This window comes from Melozone crissalis, unplaced genomic scaffold, assembly GCF_028551555.1.
Source record: "Melozone crissalis strain CALT ecotype California unplaced genomic scaffold, PUWL_Pcris_2 ptg000042l_1, whole genome shotgun sequence".
Lineage (NCBI taxonomy): Eukaryota > Metazoa > Chordata > Aves > Passeriformes > Passerellidae > Melozone > Melozone crissalis.
In genome coordinates this window covers 21311043-21335477 of record NW_026535820.1, presented here as the reverse complement: position 1 = coordinate 21335477, position 24435 = coordinate 21311043, and the positions used below count along the sequence as shown (strand labels likewise).

Here is a 24435-nt window from a genome sequence, read left to right as displayed (position 1 = left end):
TTAATCTAGGAGATGAGAAGACCCAAAGCCTTCTTCCTCCAGGCTGCTGAAGACTATCTGGTGAATAAACTTCACAGAAAAAAAGATGCCCTGACTATGTGATTTTTCTGACAAACTGTATTTCTTGGCCTTTTTTCTGCTTTAGCACTAGGCTTCACTGATTACCAGGTGTGTTAACAGGACTCTGTCTAGCACCTCTGGCTGCTAGGTACTCCCCCCACCGAGCCCAATTTATGACTGATTTTTTGTCACAGATGGAAAACTGCTCATGACACATCAGCTTTTAATAATTTGCCTTACTCTGAAATACAGACATGCAGGTAAATTTGTACAGCTGATGCTGCATACATCTTCCTTGAACAAAAAAAATGGATTCTAGTGAGTACTATAGGCAATTAGTAGTCAGAGCAACACTAATAGATGGTCACCTTTATAATGTTCTTTTCTGAAAGTGTTTGGTTCACAAGGACAGTGTGCTCAGCTCTTGAGTTTCAGAAAGATGACAATTTCCCTGTTTGCAGAATATATTTTAAGTTATATATTTTTGAAGAAGAAAAATATACTACTTTTCACACAATCTTCTATTTTCTACATCACAACCAAGAAACATTTTCTTTTGCCTTCTTGCCATATATAGTGCAAGAGTTCTATTGTCATTACATTGCAAGGGTTCCTTATTGCAAGAGTTTCGTACCACCTTGATGTTTCTCGTAGACAGCTCCTCTAGGCACTGACTCTTCCTGCTCCTAATCCTTAATAATTGGCTCAGCTGCAACTCTTTACAGGGTAAGATTACTTCCTATACGACCTTTATTTACTTATGTTCTATCCCCCTACATGCCTTATTTGCCCCTAATTATTTACTGAAGATTCTTATTTCTCTTACTTCTTTATTCTGATATGCAAAGATCTGTTTTAAATTTTCTAGCCTGATTTTCACAACACAGAATTCAAACCAAGATCTTGTCTTTGAGACAGAGATCTATGTATGCTATGAAGTCCTTTATGTCTGATTTACTGCACCTCAGTCTGTGGGGGGAAGAGGATAGGAAGAATCGCTTTTTCTTCCTCAGTGGCTTTGACCATGGACTACAGAAAAATCATCATTTTCTCTAACTTGTTTCACAAGCCACATTGACAAGCAATTGAAAGAACAGTCTGCATGGGATTTCAGAATTTATACTGGCAAATAAATACTAAATAATTATTTATATAATATCTAGAGCTTGTTTGTACTTTCAGAGAACTTCCAAAGCTTTATGAAAGGTGGGCATGTTATTACATTCAAAATGTAGACACACATGTGAAAAATTCAAGTGCCTTCACCTAGCAATGAACCTATCAGGAGTTTTCTAACAGTGTTCCTATTTCACTTGGTCTGTAAACAAAGATCCAGGGAAAGGAAACACTGCAACGAAGCCTAAGCCAACTTTGTATCAGAAAACCATGCTAGCTCTGCATGCCTTCCACCTGAATGAGGTGTCTCATTCCCTGCACAAACAAAACTACCCCACAGCTGATTACAACAAAGACACAAAAATACAGAAATCATGAAAATGGTGAAAGACAGCTCCTCTGACAGTTATCACAAAACCCTCCTATTACAAATGAAGAGTCAGAGAGAAACTCTGATATTCTCATGCACCACAAAGTAGTAACTTGTAAAAAGCATTGAATTTGATGGTTACTAGTTTTTAGTACACACTGTTTCTTTTTGTCCTCAACACCAGTAAAAGTACAAATTTCTAACAGATATTCAGACATAATAGTAATCATGAGTCTTTGGTGGGTAATGGTAGCAAGTGAGCTAAGGTGAATTTACCACATGGCTTCACAGTATCACCTGTAGGTGTCACTTTCACATATAAAGGGTCTATTACCTCTGTACGTGTTTAGGTAGGGGCAAAAAGTAACTTTTTAATTTGTCACCACTATTGCAAAACAGCTGAACTTGGTTTCATAAAGCCTCACCTTTCTAAAGGGGAGCTGAGAATGGGCTCATATCTCTGACTGAAGACAGATGGCTTCAACCACCTTTCTAATGTTTTGAGGATTAAGAAGTAAAGAACAGCAGCAAAACCAGTTGAATCTTCAAGATTAATACAAGTACATATAATTCAATCATTTAGTATATGTGTCAACAAAACAGCCTGGCTGTTTGCAGTCCCACATCCTGCAAAAAAATGACAGCATCTATGAAACTGAAAAGTTGTGGACAACTATTTTGCCTTGCTGTTATTTAATTCTCCCTGAAGTAATTTCACATGTTATTATTCATCTGAAGGCTAAAAAAGCAGAAGAAAAAGTTTCTTTGTAAAGAAAAGTGTGGAGCTTCCACGCTGCTGTAGTTGTGACAACTTTTTGCGACGTAAAAACAAAAAACATGCCAAGGAAGTTAAGAGTATTGTTATTTAATGCACTATTTCTGCTTCAGATGCCTAAAAGGGAAGTTTCAGTTTGAAAGAAAATGTGTTTTTGTTTCTGAAAACCCTTATTAAAATGTTCACACAGCACACAGAGCTGTGTGTGGAAGAAAGACAAGTATTTTGCAGAAAAGAGAAGGAATATAAAAGGGGTTATTAGAGAGGCAACGTTATGCTGTTGGTAGTGAAGACTGTAAACATTTTCCTTGTAAATATTTATTTTCAAAAGTTTCTAACTTATACCTAAAACGTCCTCCTGACTGAAACTTGGCTTGATGTCTGTCTCCATAATAAGCAATACAGAAAGCAATTTTGCATCTGCTTTACAACTGGATACAGAGGAAAAAAAAGAGGCTGAAAGGCTACACTGCAACATTGTATCTAAAATAGTTTTATTTTCAAGAGAAACTTTTTACAGTCATTAAGATATGCTCTGAAGTATTTCCACAAAACATCTCAGATGCAGCTGCTCTGCATGCTGCAGAAAGCAGAGACAACATGAACTGTGGGGAGCATTCAAAAGTCTGAGATGCACAAAAGAACATACTTTATATATAAAGACATGCAGCCTGCATGTGAGATATCTGCTGTTTCACACGAGTGACCTGCTTGAAAACCTACCCTGGTGGAAATGGCCATGAGTAATGCTGTAGAACTGTGCTAACATTCATTTGTCACTCAACATTTACAGCTGCTGGTGCTGTGGAGGAGGAAGCATCCAAAACCCTTGACAGAGACTCACTAAAAGAAGCTACAACATAGCTCAGTAAACTACCTGAGCTTCAGGAGACACGGAACAAATAAGTACAAAGCCAATTATTTTTTTTCCTGCTCAGTAATCAAGGTGAGACATGCTGGATCAGAAGTCATACAATAGTCAGAATATCCAGCACTGTGTATAAGAATAAGCACTGTACAGATATTCACCCTAATGCTCTCACTGAAGGACGAAGTTAAAATGAATTGATTACCTAACTTCTGTAAAAAAGTAACTTTTAGCTGCCAGCAAATTGAGCAGATCATACAAGGGCTCAATATTCTCCTATAAAAAGAAGAATTATATCTATGGGAACAAGGGATATATAAAGCAAAATAATGAGTTTTAAATTGCGCCAGTCTGCTGGTTCTGCATGACCCAATATGCTGGCTTTTAATGAGGGATTCTTTTTAATCATGGTGACTCAGGTGCAGATCCCATCTGTTGATGCCAATTACAGCAGATCACCAAAAGTCTTTATTAGCTGTAAATTTAGTCAACCACTCACATTATACTTACCACATAAAGGAAAATTGATATTAATTTAGTAATTGAAATTGCACACTCTGACTGTATTACTCTTAAAAGCTGAAGTAAAATAATTTTCGATATTTAGTTGAGAAAGCCTACATTAAGAAATTCTTTTAAAAAAACATTTCCATCCCTAATTCAAGCTAGCAGCAGGATGCTGTGAATGCCAAGGTGGAAAGCTACCAGTCTGCACGTCAGACTCTGGTTAGTATGGAAGACAGTAACACTTCAATAAACAGGTGATTAGGCAACTCCCAGCTCTGTTAAAAGCAGATTGGTAGTCTATTACAAACTGATTAAATTTGCCACTTCTTCACTTCAAACAATTATATTTGCTCATTAACACTTGATATGTTGAATGCAGCTTAAGAACATAGGAAAATTAAATATCAATCATTCTAACTCCTCAGAGATTTAAAACTGACTCACATAATGATATTTTCCTTCAAAGAACAATAGGCATGTGCACCTGTGAAAGCTACAGTGGAGGAGAAAAGGGAAGATGAGAAAAGTTATTTAAAGATTGATGAAAAGTAGCTATCAAGGGAATTAAGCATGCAGCTTAACTCTTGTGCTGCACTGATGTGTTCGTACATACCTGATGAAAGTGTGTTGTAAAACAGAGCATGAACATGGCTGGCCACAGTGCAAGCTGTGGCACATGACATGCTTGTTACTAAGGCTGACCTAGAATAGAATGATAAAGTATCCTGGGACCTACAAGGATCATCAAGTCCAACTCCTGGCCCTGCATACATCAGCCCAAGAATCCCACCATGTGCCTGAGAGTGTTGCCCAAATGCACCCTGAACTCCGGCAAGCATGGTGCTGCCACCATTTCCCTGGAACACATGGAGGCATAGACTGACATGTGAAACAAATGTGTTTCTTTCATAGTTAATGTTGAGTCCTAAAGGAGTTCTGGAGATTATTCCCAGTTACTTTATCACCTTTGCAAAACACAGAGACTGCATCTTACTGGAAGTGTACTTTGTCAGGAAGCCTGGATACCGGAGAGTAACACTAACTAGTCTTTAAACGACTGCATCTATCAGGATGTGGCAGAGAATCATGAAAAGCAGAAGAGTATTTTTAACCCTGTTGTGATGATGGAAAAGTTCAGATAGAGGAGGGAAAATAAACTTTCTCATGATTCTTCATCAGGCCACAGACAGAACCAGACAGAACATACAAACTTATGAGATCAGTGTTCTTCACTCCTACGAACTAGAGGTACAAACCCACTTTCCAACTGACCTTAAAAGTAACATGTTAAAGATGTAAATCACAAAAAACATCACAGCCAGATAATTTTGAGCTTGCTGTAGATTGCACGCTTATTTTAAGATTAATTTTACATTCTTCAGAGAATCTGATTTTTACTCATTACACCACGGGAGGAAGGGGTTAGGCCTGCTCATGTGCACTTAGCTGCACCTACACAGAAGACATTGATGCTACCCACCCCCAAAATTGGCAGCTGCAACTGTCATATATCCTTTGCACCTTGGAAGAACAGTAATAAGAGTAGTAGTTTCTACTCCTCTTATTCTCTTTCTGGACTAGGTACTTCTCGCACCGTATGAGGAAAAAACATGGCAAAGAAACTGTTGGGACTTGCTGTTGGGTGGATCTGGTAAACAGACCTTCAGCACATTATTCATATATAATTACATACTTGGTTTTAAGGCCTGAAAGTACAAAACTTCAAGCTTGGTATTTGCTATTCAAGTATTATGATTATTGTGATAAAAATGATGAGAAATTACAATAAACATTGCGATAAAACAGTACTTTAGGTGGGGACCTATGAGAAAGATCAGGTTAACTTCCTGATGAAAACTTATTGCAAACTACAAGGTAAAAGCCAACTGTTTATCTTTTTATTTTAGGTTTCAATTAAAAGTGAAAAACAACAACACCATTAGGTAAATGTTAAATAGAACAAACTATTTATTCTTTGAAGAGGAGGGTGTAAAAGTCCCAAATGAATAAATCAAATGCTGCATTTTTGTTCCTGTCTTCCTATCTGGCAGAAACCATGACAGAGGCTTGTCTGTAGAGATTGTGGGCTAAGGAACATGGTGGGTGGGCAGCAGAAGGGGAAGATGAAGCACATTTACATGGCTCATATTGTAAGATCACAAATTCTGAAAGTATAAAACTCTGGTCTAGAAGTGTAATGTTGACACTAATGAAGTGGTTCTGGAAATAACATCAGTGCCCTGCCCCACTGTCATCTGACATGAAGCAGCACCACATTTCAGACTGTGGAGAGCTGAGGTACAGCAAGGTTTAGATACAAAACCTCCCACTGGTTTAAGTGGGGACTGAAGGCAGCAGCCTCTGGGAAACTTAAGAAACAACTTAAATCACAGCAAGATGCCTTATTTGACATGGTCAACATTTTATTTGCTTTGATAAAAAAAACCTTAAAAAAGTATGTGAGCCCTAAATCCAACACATGTTAAGATTATTTGGAGCATATTATACTCAGTACTCCAGCTGGGTCCCTTAAAAGGTTGAAATAACATCTCTGGGTGGACTTCAGCTTTCTCAGATCCATGAGCAGATGAGGAAGCTCTGTCACAGACTACCTTTTACAAAAAAGATTCCCTCCAATCAGTGGAGGAACAATCAAATTTTCACACACGCTATCGAAGCATAGGCAGGAGATTGGCATATTGTTCAATATTATGACTAAGCAGTCACAGAAGATTCATTCTTCCCATTTGTTCCAGCTCTGAACTTGACCAAAAATATAAATAAGGACTGCATCAGAATGCAAAAATTATGTCTTTGAAGACAAGTAGAAATTGAAAATTAATTTGCTTGTTGATAAAAGAAGAGGCTCTTTTTCTAGAGCAAGCATTTAAATGACAGCCTGTAAAACTGTCTCTGTAGAACCCTGTGATGAATCCTCCTGCCAGTGTTTGGATGTCTTTTGCTCCTCTACCAAAAGCTGCTAGCTGAAGAGTTTTGTTTTTTAAGGACCTGGAGCCTAGTTATCATTGAACAGTTAAGAGAACATACAATTTCACGACACTGTTGTCTCCCTGAAGAGGTACAAAACATTTCTATCATGACTCATTTCTTTTTTCATGAATAATGAAATGCTAAATAACTTTTTTGAAAAAGGATGCATTTAGCTTTTTTACTCAAAACCTGTTTTAACACAAAGGTAAAGGACTGCTCACTTGAAAATTCGGTAATAATTCAGTTTCCTTGCTTCTACCTAAGTGATTGAGCCAACTCTACCCTGGATATTGACTGTGGCAAAAATTCATGTTATAGAGAATGAACTGCAATCCAAGTACCAAAACCTCTTAGCCTCACATAACTGGAAGGAAAGGGTGATAAACTTACCTTGTGTAGCAATGTAGTGATTTGGTCTATGATAACCCTAGAATAAATTGAAAGGAAAGAAAAAATCAGTAATTTGCACCTTGGCTATGTTCCTATGAGTGAAACTTAATTTAGGACAGTATTCAGTAAATGTCACAACAATACAAACAATATTAGATCCAAAAGATCTTTTCAGTTGGGGAAGGGCAAGTGAGAAGGAAAACAAAAGCAAATGTGTTTTCTACAAAATACTTAAGTTGCAGCCTTGTGCATTAGGGGCCAGAAGTAACATGTTCTTTAGGCTCCTTGTTGGCTCTGCAGAGAATGAGCAGCAAGAAATCCTCTCTAGCCCTTGCAGTTAACGGCATCAGGTGCTCACAGAGTCTGAGATATTCCTTCACCTATTGCTGTTGGCTGCAAAGCCTATCCCTTTTTAAACAGTAAAAAAATGTCAGATTTGCATTCAGCCTGGGGGAGGCAGGAGGGCATGGTGTTCACTCTAACCATGGTGGTTTGTTATGTTTTATTTCTCAACAGGATAAAGGACTGTAAGTTCTTTGATTAAATTGTTTGGTATGAACATACTTTTCCAAGAAGAACATAATACAACTCTGATGACAAGAGCAGCTTAATCACAAGTTGGCCAAGCAATAAAGACCAATACTCTCTGCACTCTTTGCAACATGGAAAATGTTGCCAAAATTTAATTATAGCATTTTTATAGTATTTGAATTTCTGATGTGATGGGAGTGTCACCAAATGTTTAGATCATGCACCAGTATGCTGATCAATCCAGTTGTAGGAGTCTTAATATTTGAATAACAGTTATGATGCATTGTTAGTTATCAGCAGGAACAACTTAAGGCTGTAGTACACATGCCATTGCAATTTCTTTGTGAAAGAGCAAGGGGAAATGCAGTCATACAAAGTGGGAAGGAATCAAAACAACTGAAGATACTTAACATATTACAGAAAGAACAACATGAGTTACAGAATTGATTTCTTTACATGACACTGAAGCAAAATTTGGAAGTCTGTGAACTGAAAGTGTTCACAGAGCTACAGAGTGGGTTTTTTTCCTGCAATGTGTTACCTAACCCTCAGTGCCTGGGATCAAACACTTCCATATCCCAGTGAAAAAAAGCATGGGAAAAAATACATCAGAACCATTGTGTCTGTGATGGTGCCATTCACTATTAACATGTTATACTGACAGCACAACAACTGCAGTAATAACTGCATGCAAGAGCAAAATTAAAGCTGCCTCTGTACTAGAAAAACCAGTGTTTCTAGTAGAAATCTGACTAGCAAATTATAAACAAACATGCTGTGTTTTCTGGCAGAATAGTATTTGGAGGATGCCTGCAGTCCTCCAAGCTTTGCAAATGAAGCCATCTGCTGAGGCTAGAAAGGGTCACATTCTCTTCATCTTTTTGTACTCCATAAACAACAACAAAAAAGTTCCTATGCAGATATCTCTCGGCATTTTATATGAAACTGTATAATCCAAATCTTTATTTCTCATATCTCATAACATTTTAGAGTAAGATCCAAATCTGACACAGGAACATACTACCAGCCTAAAATGAGAACAATCCTGAATGGTGGAGAAAATGTGAAAGTGAATTCAGATCTAAGTTCCCAATGTGAACTCTCTCCTTCCTTTCATGACAGATTCCTCCCTTCAGAGATTAGTGTGGTGTCTAACTAAATATATTTCCACATGTGCATTCACTACTTGGTGACTGTGCTATTCTTTCAGACAGCAAGGGACTGAGCAGAAATCTGAGCTTAGTCTAATGATTCTTGAATGTGCTTATAAACATCAGTAACAAGAGATATCTTCAGAAAGTTCCCTCAGACTTCATATTGTTACAACTGAAGTACCTACTTTTCTTCCATAGCTCTAGTTTCCTCCACATTCTGAGAAAAAATACCTGTTACATTCCTGTTTCATACTAGTAATTAAATCTGAACTGCAAAATCTGACATTATTTAAAAAAAAAAAAACCAAACCTGCTGAACAAGAAATCTTTAGTAGGCACAATTTCCTAAGAAGCAGCAATTGTTTTACTTAGCCTAACATCCAGCACTCCATGTAAACAGTAAAAATACTAACTTTGCTATCCGTAGACTTGTGGCTTTAGATAAATAATATTGGCCTTTAAATGATTTTAAATTCTACTTTTGAGCTCATTCTTTCAACCAGAAACACCTTGTCTCTTAAAGAATTTATTTTAATGTAAAACATTAAGTTAACATGATGCAGAATGAACAAAGAAGCCACTTTCAATAATTAAACAGCCTACATATTTAATGAAATGTCTTGCTTGCATTAGAAATACTGGTTAACAGCTGCAGAATATACTTTGAAGGCGACTTAAAAGTGCAGAGATGACAAGAGACTGCAAATCTCTGCATTAGGCATTACGGAGTTTTGTCACATTAATATGCAAACAGCTTTCTTTTAAATGTGGAATGATGCCAAGCTGTTGACAGAAAGTGAAAATAACATTTTGCTAGCCCATATAAGCACCAGCAGGCAAAGTAGCCATACAGTGTTCCTGGCAAGGTTTCAGTCTGGTGGCAGTTGGAGGAAATGACTCATTTCATTCACTGATTGACAAACCTTTGAGGCTTTTCTCTTCCTTTAGTGCACACCTAGCTTCCAAAGGTAGCCCCCTCCAGTGCTAAACAATGTTACCAGCTGTTATTAGCTGTGGTATCCATTACAAATTGTGAAAAATGTGAGAATAATAAGAGTTCCCTCTTTGACTGAACACAACATTAGGCTTGTTGACTGCATCAGGATACGCACATCGATATAATTCCCATTGATGTAATCGGAACTTGTTTCTCCTTCAATAGGCTGCAATCTCACTCGAGAATGATCATCTGAAAAGGGAACAATGGACAGGAAAAAAAAGTAATTAAAGACATATCCAGTAACACAGGCCTAATCAAAATATTCCTTTATAGTCAAACTAAAACCTTAGAAATTGCAAGTTCATGCTTATTTTGTTGAACATGAAAACTGTATCTATATTTAATTCTCATTTCAGTCATCCACAGGCTTTCCAAATCCCCTCTGGTTTTCAGTATGAGTTTCCTAAATCTTATAATGTGAAACCCATTACAATTATCACTTTTGCCTTGACCCCCTGCTTTTGTCAACAAAATAACATTAAGTTGTCAAAGGTTTATTCATTCGGAAATGCTTTTGCCAGTACTGAGGAGGAGCTGAAATCATTCAAGACATAATGCCACCTCAGAGTTTTTGAACTCGTTATCTTTTCAGTAAGAGAGAAAGCAAAACACAGTAATGGCAAAACCCAAGCAGTAAGACAATGGCTTTGTCACTGAATTTTGCTCCGCTGCGGTCATCTGTAGCTATCCAGGACTGTGAAAACACTTCCAACTTCATTTTCTAAATTCCAATCCGAAACATCATGAATTCACCTTATAAGAGCTGCCTCTTCTTCTCTATGATATAGGAATTGCTAGAGGCTAGTTTCCACTCTGCACAAGAATATCTGTAGGCTGGCAGGGCTCCTTCTTCTCGGAGACTTTGTAAGCTCCTCTTAAAACACAATTTGAGGGTAGGATCTCAAGGATAGAGAGACGCTAAGCAGCCACTTTATTGCTGCCTTGTTTATGAGGTACTCTTGCTAATTAGATACCTGTGTATTATTGTTTTGCTGCCTGCCTGCTGAGCTAATATTACTTGCAGCTGATATTAACCCTTCATAAGGGTCGTTATTTTGCTGTAAATGTAAATAATCATTAAAACACCCAAACCTGCCACCTGTGTTCTGAACAGCTAGTTCTGAAGCTTTAAAATTCCTAAAAGGTAGCAAATAAATGAAATAACCTAAGTGGCTTAAAAACCCAACTTCATTATAAGTAGCATAATTTCAGCCCACATTATGGTGGAGGAAGACCAGGGCAAGTGCTTCTTAAAATAGCTTTGTTTTAGAATTGCAAGTCAAGATAGAAACTGGTTGAGGTGAATTCCTCCCCCCTTCCTCCTATGCTCCAAGTCTTAGGAAATAGAGATCTCAGAGCCTCATTTATTTCCCTGGGACTCCCTTGGGAGAGAGAAAGGCGTGCTACAACCCCAAACACCGTAAATCAGAATGAATTAAAATTCCATCTCCAGGTTCCACACAGGTCTTACATTGCTATTTTCTTGGAATTATTTCATTCAATAGTCTTCAAGAATGAGGTTTTCAAACCTGCTGGAATATGTGAATCAGTTATGTTAATCAGGTCAGCATTTTCAGCCTTTTTATTCACTTTTCCAAGAATAAAAACTTATAGAGCTGTGACTTTCCATCACATAACCCCTGTTTGTCTGACTCTACCAAGCTATGCTTATCCAAGTGCTTTGCTATTCTATGCTCAATTAAGCTATTTATCAGTTTCTTCAGAACAGCAGTCTGGCTCACAGGATCTTAATCCTAAAAATCCATCTTACTTAAGAAAGATACTAAGAAACTTTCTAAGCTCCAGCCATGCCCGCTGCTTTTACAGTTTTGGGACCTGATCCAACTTCTGCTAAATTTAGCAGACTCAGAAGTCAAGCTTGCTTGGACTCACAGTGTATCTTCATCTATATTTTCATGATTTTGTTGCTTTACAGGCATTCTCACCAGGACAGCTCAGGCTAGTAAAAATCTACACTTTTGCATTTCTTGAATTACAGAGGGCAAGGTTCAGCTGTCTAAGCACAAAACATCTCATGGCACTTTATACAGCCACCAGGATACACTGCTTTCAGCTGCCACTCTGGAATAACACATCTCTCATATTTACTGTGCTGCATTCGTTGGTCTTGCAGATGTCCCAGGCCATGTGAAATGGCATCACATGTCTATACTTAGGTAACTGAAACCCCTATCTGATCACCTGCCTAGAAATGAGCACCCTATTGGACAAAACAAGCTTAGATTTTCCTCCAAGAAACATCTTTAAAATGTAAATTCATGTCATTTGACTGATTTATACAATTGTATAATATGCAGTTTCTTTTCTTTACATTTCCATTATTTTGTTACTTTTCTTGCAATAACTCTTGCTTTGATTAGGCAAAATAAAAAAGTTATTTTATACCTATGTCTTCATATCATCTCTTCCCCATTTTCCGTCTCATATGAATTTTTTTAGTACTGCATTCTCAGCTAGGTTTCTGGGAATTCTAGAGGTAATGGACTGTCCAATACCCATTTATTTGCAGTGGAACTGGAGTGACTCCCTTTTTTTTATTGCTTTGAGAACTCAAGTTAACTCCTTACTGCATGGCAACACTTGTTAAATTGAAAAAAATCCTTATGTCAACACAAAGAAATGTTACTGTGTCTGGGCTGTGCTTCTGTCAAGCAGATTTAAAACTAAGAGGTACAACAAGCCATATTCTTCAATACGTGTGTTGGTTCTTAAATAGTCTCTAGATTAACTGTCTATATTTTTAAGGTATTTTTTTCCTTTATACTTCAGCTGCTCTTGACAGATTATGCAGCTTTTAAATACTCTCTTTTCCATCTCACTGTTATTTTGATACCCTTCCATTAGGAGACCTCATTTAACTTTCCACTGATCACTTAAGCTTTTAAAATTATGTATCTTAGGATAAATTTGTCTTTGTGGAATATGGTAATAGATAACAAATATAAGCATTTTATTCTCTCTTGCCTCATGTTACCTACAACATGGATATGCCAGCCTGCAGACTGTGATCTCTAACAAGCCCCTTGAGCACCTGCTTGATTAGCATGCCCAGCCAATGACCCTTTCTTGGAAGTGCACTCCCAATTCTCTGCAAATCAAACCTTTTATAAATGTCTTACCTAAAATCTTTAGCTGCTTTTAAAAGCTGTGATCAATACTCTCTTCTCACTTAATCAATATTGAGTTAGGTAAAAATAAATACAGAACCCCTCCCATCCCCTCAAGATCTCTCCTGAGGAAAAAATGAATAAATTTTACCAAAATCCATGCCTAACCCCACACAGTCATGGCAGAAACATAATTTTTCTTAGGTGATGAAAGATTCATTTAGCAGGTTCATGCTAGGTATAGTTTGTAATGAGAAAACATGAAGGTGTTTTTGTTCAGTAAAGAAAGAATATGTTTACTGAGGGTGGCTGGACTGTGATCATGAGTCAACTTTTTGTAGCCATTGTCAAAAAGTGGGCAGGGCACACTTGTAGCCAACTAAATGCACATCACTTGGGTAACATAAAGCATATTAAAATTTTGACAATCTCCTGCAACGCTGGATGCATGTTGCTATTGTTTTAGCTCCCTCTGAGAACAATAATGACTACAAGCAATAATATAACAGTAGTATCTTGGGAAAAATTAAAACAAAGAGGGTAAATGGATAGAAAAAAATATACTATGCAGAAAAAATATACATTTTATTATAATAATGTACCCATAGTTAGTGGCATCTAAACCACTGCATTTTTAAGCGTTTGAACATAGCATAAAAGAGCAATTTATTAAAATGCTTTTAGGCTGAAGCATGTATTTTATACAATTATCTGGGGCAAATTTTCAAAAGTAGACCTCTCAAATTGTACCCTCAGACTCTGAGAAATGCAATTATTTATCCAGGAGAAAAACACATGAAGTAATTAAAAAGTTAACTACCCCATTTGCATACACGTATTTAACAACAACAAATGACAAATTGAACGACAACCTGTGGGCAGTTTCAGCTTTTCTTTAAAGATACTGCCTTAAATTCTACTAGATCTTAATTTTAACTTGAGTTGTCTTTGTTTTCACAGCCACATAAACAGAAAATGTTATTGATAAAAACTCCATCCAACTGTCTCCCTCTGCTAAATACTGAGGACATTTCAAGTAAATTGAGATCTAAATGCCCCAAGTTATATTTCGCCTCGTAGAAAGCGTTCAGTATCACTTGTAATTGTCATTGATTTGTGTATCTAATATCTTTTATGTGTTGTCCCTTGGCTATTCATCACTTGATTAGTGATGAATTTATGATCTCAGACATAAAGCTCTAGCAGTTTTCCAACTTTCTTCCACCATAGGGTGTCAAACTTTAAGACAATGTCAAACATGATATTAAAAGAGGGGAGTGACACACTAAACCTGACTACAAGAGAAGATCCATTGTAATAGGCTTGGACTGGGAAAAAAATTCATAAAGCAAGGATAAGCGTTAAACTACTTTGTATTTCCTATTTTTGACTTTGGTACTTTTACTCAACTGATCGGCTGTTATTCATATAATGTATTGCTACATCCTCACAAAATAACAAGTTTTTTATACATTCAATATTGCTTAGAGGGGAAACAAGCAAAACCGTATCTAACTTAACTGCTTTTGCATATGCACCAGCCCATCATGAGAATCACATTTCTCTAGAAGATTTAATTTCCTTTTTCAGTATATAGCACAGTGTACATCCAAAATACACAGCAATACTATCATATCCACTCAAAACCATGTGGCAGATCATCTCTTGCTTAACTTGCCTCTGCCTCCATCTGCATTTCCTGTGGGGTCTCATTCTGCAGCAAGCTACAGAGCTGTTTTCTCTCTGCAGACAGTCTCAGCCCAGCTGGGCCCTATTCACATCACTCACTGTAGGTCACTAAGCTGGGAGCTGTTCTCTCCAGACTTGTTACACATGCACTGCAGAGAGACCTCCTGAGGTGGAGATTCAGAAGCACACAAATGGGCTCTACTTCAGAACCCTCTCTCTAGAGGACCTGTCCTTCTCTCTGTCAAGTCCATGTGGTTCACTGATGAGGAAACCCAGGCAGGTATGTGCCTGGACAAACACCTAGGATAGGTGCTGAAGTTAGTGCAAATATGTACTACATACTTCTTCCACAGGTCCTCCAAATGTTCAGACAATCAGCATGGCTTATTCTCCTCTGCTGGGTTCTGTATGATTTCTGAACTCAGCAGTACCATTGGAAGATCTCTCCTTAAACACCGCTTTTCATCTTCATGCTTACAAAACAAGGTGGCAGCTGCTTATTTCTCTGCTTGTACCTGCTCATGGTTATCTGGCTGGCTGCTAAAAACACATACACTCCACATCTTAAATTTAGATTTTAAAGTGAAAAAACAGGGAAAGGATCATCTCCTACATACACACTGAGAACCTACCTTTAAGTGCAACAAGAGCAGTGTGTAAATAATATCATTTTACTGAACTTGATATATTTCCTGCCTCCATGTTCATGTGCAACATCTCTAGTCCCAATGCTTTGGAACTCTCATAATGGGATCATAAATCTTGTGAGGGGTCACTCACCAAAGCATGTTATTATCTCCTCAAGTTATTTGATTATTAGTGTGTCTAATCCTTTTTAAGCCTGGAACTTTAAAGTAAAACATAAAGGTTACCTTTTTTCCTTGGAGTCTGTCTAGCATAAGCCAGGATAGCTGTCTCTGTTACTGTGGAACACTTAAGCACCAGTACTGTCAGCTCCTAAAATACCCAGAACCTAATACCAAGGTATTGATGTGGGTAAGTCTTGTGCTAAGCTGGCAGGAGCAGTTTGGGACCTGTTAGAGCTGAGTAGTGGTTAAAGGTGCTGTTCTCCACTAGCCAAATTCTGATTACAGGATGGAAGGTAGACAGAAAGGCAGTGGAGAAAATCCACTAAACCTGAGTTTTCTCAATAAATAAAAAAAGAAACATTTTCCCTCATTTTTATTTTCTTAATTAGGGAAAAGGAATATAAGCCTGATGTAGGCACAAGGCTGGTGGTCATTCTTATCCAGATCTGAAGGGAAGTTAACAAAGTGCACAATTATGCTGCCAACACTCACATGCAATGATATTCCCATATCTATTTTTCATTCTGTTCTCATCTTTCTTAGCTGAATCCCATGGCGCAGACTGTCCTTCAAAGAAACTCTAAAAAAAGGAAAGAAAGTGACATTAAGAAAAGCATGCAGCAACAGTTACCTTATGGCTAAATGAAAGACAAAGGCAAACAGTACTTGTGGGTACTGGTGTTAAAGTGTCATTTAAATGATTCATTTATTGAGCAAAAATATGAGTTTCCTGTTTAAATGGGTTTTATGCATAGCTCCAGATGTTACTTAAAATTTGACATGAGATTATCTGTGTAAGAAGAAATATTTGCAAGTGAAGTGCTATTAAACCTTTCCAAATCTGCTTTCTTGCAACACTGAGAGTCCTTCACTTGAGCTATCCAGATTCCCTGTACAGTTCTCATGCACACACGTGAAGCTGAAGGAGCTTCATCATCAGTGTTGGAGCTGCTCCAGTATTTGAGTGTAGAAATTACAGACTGTACTGATATGTTTTATTTTTGACATATCCCAAGTTTCATTTACTTGCTGGCAGATGACCTCATGGATCAAAACATACACAGGCATTTAAAAAACCATGGATTCAACTAGCACATGCATCTTTGTTTTCTCTTAAACACAATTTACAACATCACGACAATGATTATTTTCTCAGAGAATAAAATCAATGTGATTTTGTGAAAGATATATCTCATATCCACCAAACTGCTGTCATTTAGCTAATAAATCTCATGTAAACAAGAAAGTTGAAGGTGCTAAAAGTTTAGTTTTACATTAATAAAGCACAGAAGCTGCTAAAAGGGCAGCAAGCAAGTAGTTTTGCCCTATACGTCCTGTGCTTTCTGTGGTGTAAAAGAGCAGTTGCACAATCTCCTAATTTATGCACTTTATCCATGAGTCATATGATGCAGATACATTTTAAAATTTTGTATTGAAATATTAATCTTGTGTTAAAAAATACTTTGTTGCCAAGCAAACTACTGGAATTATATAATTATTGTGACCAGCCCTAAATCTGTCTTCATCTCTTTACTGGAATGACCAGTAGATTAAATCTTTTGTACTACACTAAAGACTAAATAGAGAAAACACTGTGAAGTTTGTATCTCTTGCAAGATCTCAAGACATTCTGAGTGGTTTAAAACAGATAATACCCATAAAACCATCTACAATCACTGTCTTTTACCCTCAAATTTAAAAAAAAGGTGTTTTTAGAATCCCAATGATTTCCAATAACAAAGAGCATAAAAGTCAAACCAAACCCTTGATCTCTTGCTGAAGTCAATAGAACACGAGGGCATTCAGAGTCTAAAATGGCTGTTCTTTTCACAAGTTTCCTAGTGTGCTGGTTTCCAATTTATGATATAAAAATTCCTGGGAATCCATGGACTACTTCTAAAATGTTTATAAATAATAACTCAAGGAAACCGTAAGCCTTGTCAGTGGCTTCAATTTGTTTTTCCTTCATCTTTTCACACTTCCTTTGAAAATTTTAAACAGTTTGGAAACTGAAATTATTAAAACCCACTAATACAAATAAATTTCTCCTTACTCATAACATACTATCACTGGGTACAGCTCTGAGAAACATTGATTGCTACCAGGATAGAGAAGTGTAACCGTGTGAATCCTAAGATGATTTACAGCTTTGGGGCTCTTTGCCAAAAAGGCGTCAATCGTTATCTGATTATAGATTTGCCAACGGCATCTAAAGCAAGCAGGCCCTCCCACTCTAGAGCACTCTCAACTCAGGCTGGATGGAAATCACTTTTCTAGTAATTTGACCAAACTGCATAAGGAATGACTCTCTGTGGGCAAAGATCTATGTCTCAATTTCTTGTAAAGTTCAGACTCTCAGACAAAGCTGGGTGATGAACAATTAAACATGGTTAAAGGCAAAGTAGAAATGGAAATGGTCAGCAGCAAAGCTCTAAAGACACAACAAACCAAGAATTCATCTGACCTAAAATTTAAAAATTCTAGTTTTTTTACAGTCCTTCTCATAGAGACTAATGCACAGAATTGATCCATAAGACAATACTCAGCAAGTGGTTTTGAGTTTAATTCAGTAGGCATCACGTGTGCTGTCACAAAGAAAGAGTCCTGCTGACACAGCTTCTGAGCCCACACCTTGAAATACGGAAGACCCAAATATTCTCCAAGAGACATCTTGCTTCTCTGTCCCACTAATGAACTCTTAAAAAATTGCTCCAAACCAATTGAATAAAGTAAACCTCTGGAGGCAACTGGGAAAGATTTAGATGGTGCTGAATTCAGGGAAGAAATACAATGGGCAATGTACTGCTTTTGGAAACTTGTTTGCGTCTCAGATGCAATGTACGAGTTCTACTTCTCCCAAGTGTTTGGAACTTCTGAAAACAATGATAACTTTAATGAGCCTTACACATAAACCATCTTCTAAAAATTTATCCACAACAAAGATAATTCTGTTCCTTAGAACATATGTATATCAAACCTCACACAACAGCAAATACCAGGAAACAGATTTACATTTCCAGCTACTGCTTACTGATTTCACTTCCTTTATTAAAAATGTATTACAGAAAAGGAACTTCAGATATTTATTTTTCAGTTTTTATCAATAAATTAGTGAATGAAATAAAATGTATCACATGGGGAAAATAAGACATAATTTATGTATATCCATTTTTCTTTTTAATTCATTTTGGGATACATACTGGTATTACAGTGAGAAGAGTAAAGCAAAGATAATTGAAGGAAGAGGTATTACAGTGCAAAAGCATAAAAAATCCAGTTATTGTAAAAGACAGCTGGAGTGTCATTTCCTAAATTCCCCATGTGCTGCCATTACACAAACTGCAACAGAATGATAATCCACAATGTATTGCAAGGAGAAATCTCATTTGTCCCACAAGTAAAGAACAGAGCAGATATTTCATAACAGATGATCTGTCAAGATCTTTCCTTACTTGTGAGAAATACACGTTTCATTACAGAATTTTTTTAAATCTCTTTCCTGACATATCACTCTCCAGGGATGCTGCTGCACAGCAGCCCACACATTATCTTTGTGGCTATTCAGTCTAATTCATCCTTACAAGTTTCTTAAAACTGTGGACTGTTAGGAAGAAATATGGCCCCCAAACAGCTTCACTCCACCAAATGCTTGGCAAGGGCAATGGAGAACTGAAAATGAGTATAGGACATTTCTCAAATAATTTAAAATAAGTATTTCTTCAGCTTGAAATCACACAGAAGTCTGGCTACCCAGCCTCCGTGATCTTCTTGAAAAATGAAATGCGCTTCAAGCCAGCTGTTGTTACAGCAGACATTTCAGTATGCATGTCAGCTGCCATTCTGTTAGTAGAAAATATTACAATAATTAGGATAAAAGCACTTTCTGAAGAAAAATTAATTACAGAGAACTGCTTTATATGCAACATGGAAACTGGTCAGTGATGCAGGAGCAGGATCGGATGAATGTGATACTTTCGCATGCTTTCACTCAATACTGTAGTGGTTACCATTAAAAATTAAATATTTGCCAAGGGCTAATTCACTGTGACCCTCAGACTAGAAAATAACTGCAATATCTCAAATGAGAAGAGGAGATAATCATTGCAAATACAGATTTTTAGATTATTCCCTTTCCTAATTTAAAATTCATAAGGCAAAAAAAAATGGAAAGGACCTATATAAAAGCACTGTTTGAAGAGACTGGAATATGGAGAACAGGGTGAGATCTTCAGAATAAAATCTGAATCTCTGTTGATTGTCATCTTTGCCAACGCACTTTCTATCCCAGATTTCATGTTTCCAGATAAGGACACTTTAAAAAAATATCTATTTCTAAGTGCTTTAAGGTCTGCAAATGTAAAGTGTGGAATTACTATTTTTATTATTAGTCAAAAGACCAAGCACAACTTTTCCAAAAAACACTTTGTAGTTGCTAGGTGACAACAGTGTAGTCTCTTACAATGTTATTTACAAAATGCAAACTCTTATGTAAAGAAATGAGAAGTTAAGGATATCGTAAATCTCTCTCTGCCCACTTAATAAACAAGAATATTATTTTTAGGTACAAAGACATGCTACTGCACTGTGTAACAATCCTAAGTTTGACCTGTGAATTTGTTTTTAAATGTATCAGTCTTTATGGTATCTGATTTTCTCTACTGACTCTTGAGTTTCCTCACTGGTAACTTTCATTTCCCATTGCCATTTCTAAATAACCAGATTATGATGCATTTTAACAACATTGGTAATTTGATGTATCCAGCTGTAAATACCTCTGGATTTGTTTTTAAGTTACATGCAGAGAGTTATGCACACTGTCTACTTTAAGCCAGACCAGACAACTAAAGTGATCCTAATGGAGGTCCTTGTCTAAACTCAATTAGCTAGAGAAGAAACTTGTATTTCTACAATAGCCCTTTGAGTTGCACCTAAATTAGATGTCTAAAATGCCCTGAATTTGATAGTGAAGATTCATTACTAGTTTAACACTAATGCTGTGTCCATTTTATATGTGGAGATTACAGATGGGAAAAAATGCATCCATTAAAGTCTGAGTAAAAATCTTAGGGTCACATTAGACTCTTTATATTTACAAACTCTACTAAATTCACATTTAAGCAAGTCCATAAATGTTTGGAGGACAAGGATCTTCAGGCTCATTTAATGAACACTGCAAGATTTGTGAGTGCAGTAAATCTGTCAGTTCACTGGATTTTCAGTATTCAGAATCTCCTAAATATCTGGAAAATTAGGATGTTCTTGTGACTTAACAACATTAACTGTTTTGGTTTTTTTAAACAGAAAATTGAAATAATCAAGTTCCATTTGTTGATAAATCAGTATTTAGACTACTGAGGAATTTAAAAAGATCCCTGAAAGTTATGTTAAAAAAAAATCTGCTAGTCACTTTGAGGGAAGCTTTCATAATTAAAAATGCATCACCTGTAGGTAATAGATCTCCCCAAGTGTTTGGGAGCAGTGGCAAATGATTTCAGTAATGGCAACCCCCAGTTTGCAAGCAGCTCTTCTTACTTCAGTCATTGCTTTGGTCACTGAGAGCATCTGTGGATGACAGCCTGCCACTAGAGAATATATTCACCATCAGCTTTTCCTTCTCTGTCAGCTTCAATCACTGAGAATTATGTCCAGTTTTCAAATAATGGAATTTAAAAAAACATTTTACTGTGCCTGTCCTTGAAAAGTGTCTGTTGCAAGAGCCAATGTGAAAATCTATCTCATCAATGTAAACTGCCTTTAGAAGCTATAAAGCACTTTGCATAGCCAGAGGTAGGAAACAGTCTTTTCTTTCTCAGGTGAATTTAGGTTAGTCTGCATTACACATGAGAAGAGTAGGAAAGCAAAAGTCCTTCTAGTCTTTTGAGAAGCTCAACATCATACTCACTGCCTACATTAAATGTTGAAATAGAAGGGGAACTATTACCTCCTCCACTGACCTACTGCTGCATGCCTTAACACTTGCATTTCAAAACAAGGACTAAAACCACACACCTAAGACAAAATCTGGCACTAACTCTGTGACTGCATTGGTGTGCTCACTTTTGAGAGGCAGTGCTTTCAGTCAGTGTATTTCCTAATATGTTTGTACTTTTAAAGGCACAGGCTTTGCTACTCCCTGGACAACTGGGCAGTCTAGTCAACCTATAGCAGCACAAAGAAAACATACTAAAATGATCAATCTGCTTCAGTATTGTACTATGAATGACATAGATACTTGCACCAAATATCATGAGTTAGCTCTAGTTGACAATAGCATTGGGAAATATACATGAAATTTAGTTAAGACAATAGGACAAGAGAGCAGCTCACTAGCTCACTAGAACAGAGAAGTAACTTAAGTCAAAGTGACTTGTCAGTCACTGTGAAAACTGTGAAGGTGTTGCACACCTACAGGAATAGCAGGTTGTGAGTACCAGCCATGCTGAAGGCTGGTTTTTAGGTGCTAAGAGCATTTGAACAAGATAATCAAGAATAACATTTTTTTTTCTACCTAGTCCTGTATTTGACAGTGTCTAGACAGAGTCTAGACAGTGTCTTTGCTTGGGCAAAGAACCCAGGGGATGAGGTGACCTGAGAGACTGTAGGAGAACAGGTGGCATGGCTGGAACCACCACACAGACCCACATGAATTCTCCCCTGGAATGTGTTCTCACCTGTGGAATGGAAGCTGTGTGATTTGTAGAACTGTACATATTGGTGACTGAAATATTTTGGTAGCTTAGTACATTCAGTCCCCAGTAACCAATTGTCATTTGGTCTTAAATCATGACAAGGCTGCAAAAACAGAGTGTCACAGAGTACTTCTGTAATAACTAATGAAGAATTACTTTCCATATATTTGTAACCCAACTTATTTATGAGATCTGTTCATGTAATTTATTTTCTTGCTATCTAACATTGAAGATAATACCTGAAACTCACCTGTAATATTCAACAGCAGGAAGAGAAACTTTACAGACTCTGCAGAGCAGTCTGAAGATTTGACAGATTACCTAGTTTTGATCGGCTTTCAGAACCATTTCCATTTTACCTACTTAAGTTTTAAAAACTCCATTACTTTTATTCCTTTAAAATTCTTTAAGACTACTGTATAAAGAAAGATTTTAGAAATATGGTGAATTAGTAAGAGGACTGCAATAAAGCATACAATTAAAATTCTAATTTGGAAACTTATTCCCTGGCATACTAGACAGCAATAACTTAACCTCATTAATCTCCCTGATTTATCTCCAGCAGAAAAATTATAGTATGTTGATAGGATTTCATGATCCTTTTTTTATAGAAAGGACCCTCTGGGTACAATATGTACACTTGTACTGTAACTAAAGTGCAGGATGTATTATTTTTTACTTGTGTGTAAAGGAAAATGAAGTTGGTCTCAAGCAGCCCTTATTTCCTCGTATGAAAATGTATTTCCTACTTTTGGAGGATTGAATGAGTACTGTTCATGTACAGCATGTGGGGTTTTCTTATCTTCCCATTCCTCCCCACCTTGTCTTTTTCTTTGCACAGTAAGTAATTAGGAGTGTGAACTTGAGCAAGACTCATGACTGTAATGTCTGTAAACATAAAGTAAATGAACACAGGCTACTCTGTATACCAGCTAGTTCTATGCTTTGACAGGAAAGCAGAGAAAGACTTTGACCACCACAAAGGCACAATCTACCCTCTTGTGAACAAAGCTATCTGCATCATTATTCATGAACTGTGTCATCTCCTTGCTTCCTCCCTATGCTGTTCCAAAGGATGAAATTACACGTTTGTTGTACACACATGAGCAAAAAATGGTGCAGAGTAATTTATTTTTTAATGAGAAATCTCACCCACCAGGACACAGGTATTTCTTCACTACAAGCATGGTGAGGCACCGGAACAGAGAAGTTGTGGATGCCCCATCCCTTGAAGAGTTCACGGCCAGGCTGGATGGGGCTCTGAGGAACGAGGGAGAGATGTCCCTGTCCATGGCAGGAGGGGAGGAATGAGATGATCTTTTATGTTCCTTCCGACATAAACCATTCTGGGATTCTGTGATTTACACAAAAGGGGCAGGACTCCAGGTCACCTACAGTCCACTGAATGTGTAGGTAAGCTAAGTCCTAAATTGACTTCTTTACACTATCTTTGGCTGGATAACATGTAAATACCTCAAAGGACTTGGAAATACCTCAAAGGACTTGGTTTGAATGAGGCCAAAACAAAGAGGCATCTTAAAATGTTGTTTGAAAGCAGAGGCATTAAATTTGAGCTAATGTAAGTCTCCAAGGCACCATTATAACCAGATTTCTCACCTCTTGTTTTTAATTCCCAATTTATTCAGGAAACTATTTTTCAAGTCCCCTTCTGCCAAGCAAAACATTCCTTCCACAATGCTACTCAGAACTCAGAGGTACATCACTCCTAGATTTTTTTAATGTACTCAGAATGTTAGCAGGCAGATGGTTTCTAAAAACTGGTTTTATGTACCTGAGAACTTTGAGAAAATTATCTGGAATCTTTTTGTGCACTTTAAATTTTAATTCAAAAAGCTAATAAAAGATGTAAATATTTTTTCTGAGTCTAGCCCATTTTTCCTCCTAAAGATTAGCACTTTGATATTTGATTTACTTTAGAAATAATAAAACTTGCCCCAGGGAATGGTTTCAAAGAGCTAATGAAATATTATTAAAGTAGAGCATAAAGATACATGTGCTGTGAAAAAAGAAGGCAAGGACTGCAGATTTTTACTTCCTACACTACAGAGAAGGGTTTGCAATTGGTTTAAAATATAACAAAAAAGAGAAAACAAATTTAAGAAAAGAAAAAACAAATTAAAATGAAAAATTCAGAGTGAGACAGAGAGGAGAGGAGAAGAAAATACAAAAAAAAAAAATTCAGGCACCAGAAGAAAAGGTCTACATTTGACTGAAGTGGTGAACTAAGTTTTGTGTTTCAATCATTAAAATTTTCTGTTCACTCATGTTTTACATAGTGATTGATGAGAGCTATTTCATTTATTGCTTAGATATGCTATGTAATGAACAAAACAAGGC

The 24435-nt window shown here is 37.0% G+C and overlaps 1 protein-coding gene across 1 annotated transcript in view; it reads right to left on the bottom strand.

The window, feature by feature from the left end:
• Nucleotides 1–24435, bottom strand: part of PTPRM (protein tyrosine phosphatase receptor type M) — a 438824-nt gene that overhangs the window by 45101 nt on the left and 369288 nt on the right. The window contains exons 21-23 of the mRNA XM_054284774.1: nucleotides 15881–15968; nucleotides 9875–9951; nucleotides 7078–7114 (exon numbers count right to left, since the gene is read on the bottom strand). Coding sequence (XP_054140749.1) covers nucleotides 7078–7114; nucleotides 9875–9951; nucleotides 15881–15968 — 202 coding nt within the window. The remainder of the gene's footprint in view (nucleotides 1–7077; nucleotides 7115–9874; nucleotides 9952–15880; nucleotides 15969–24435) is intronic.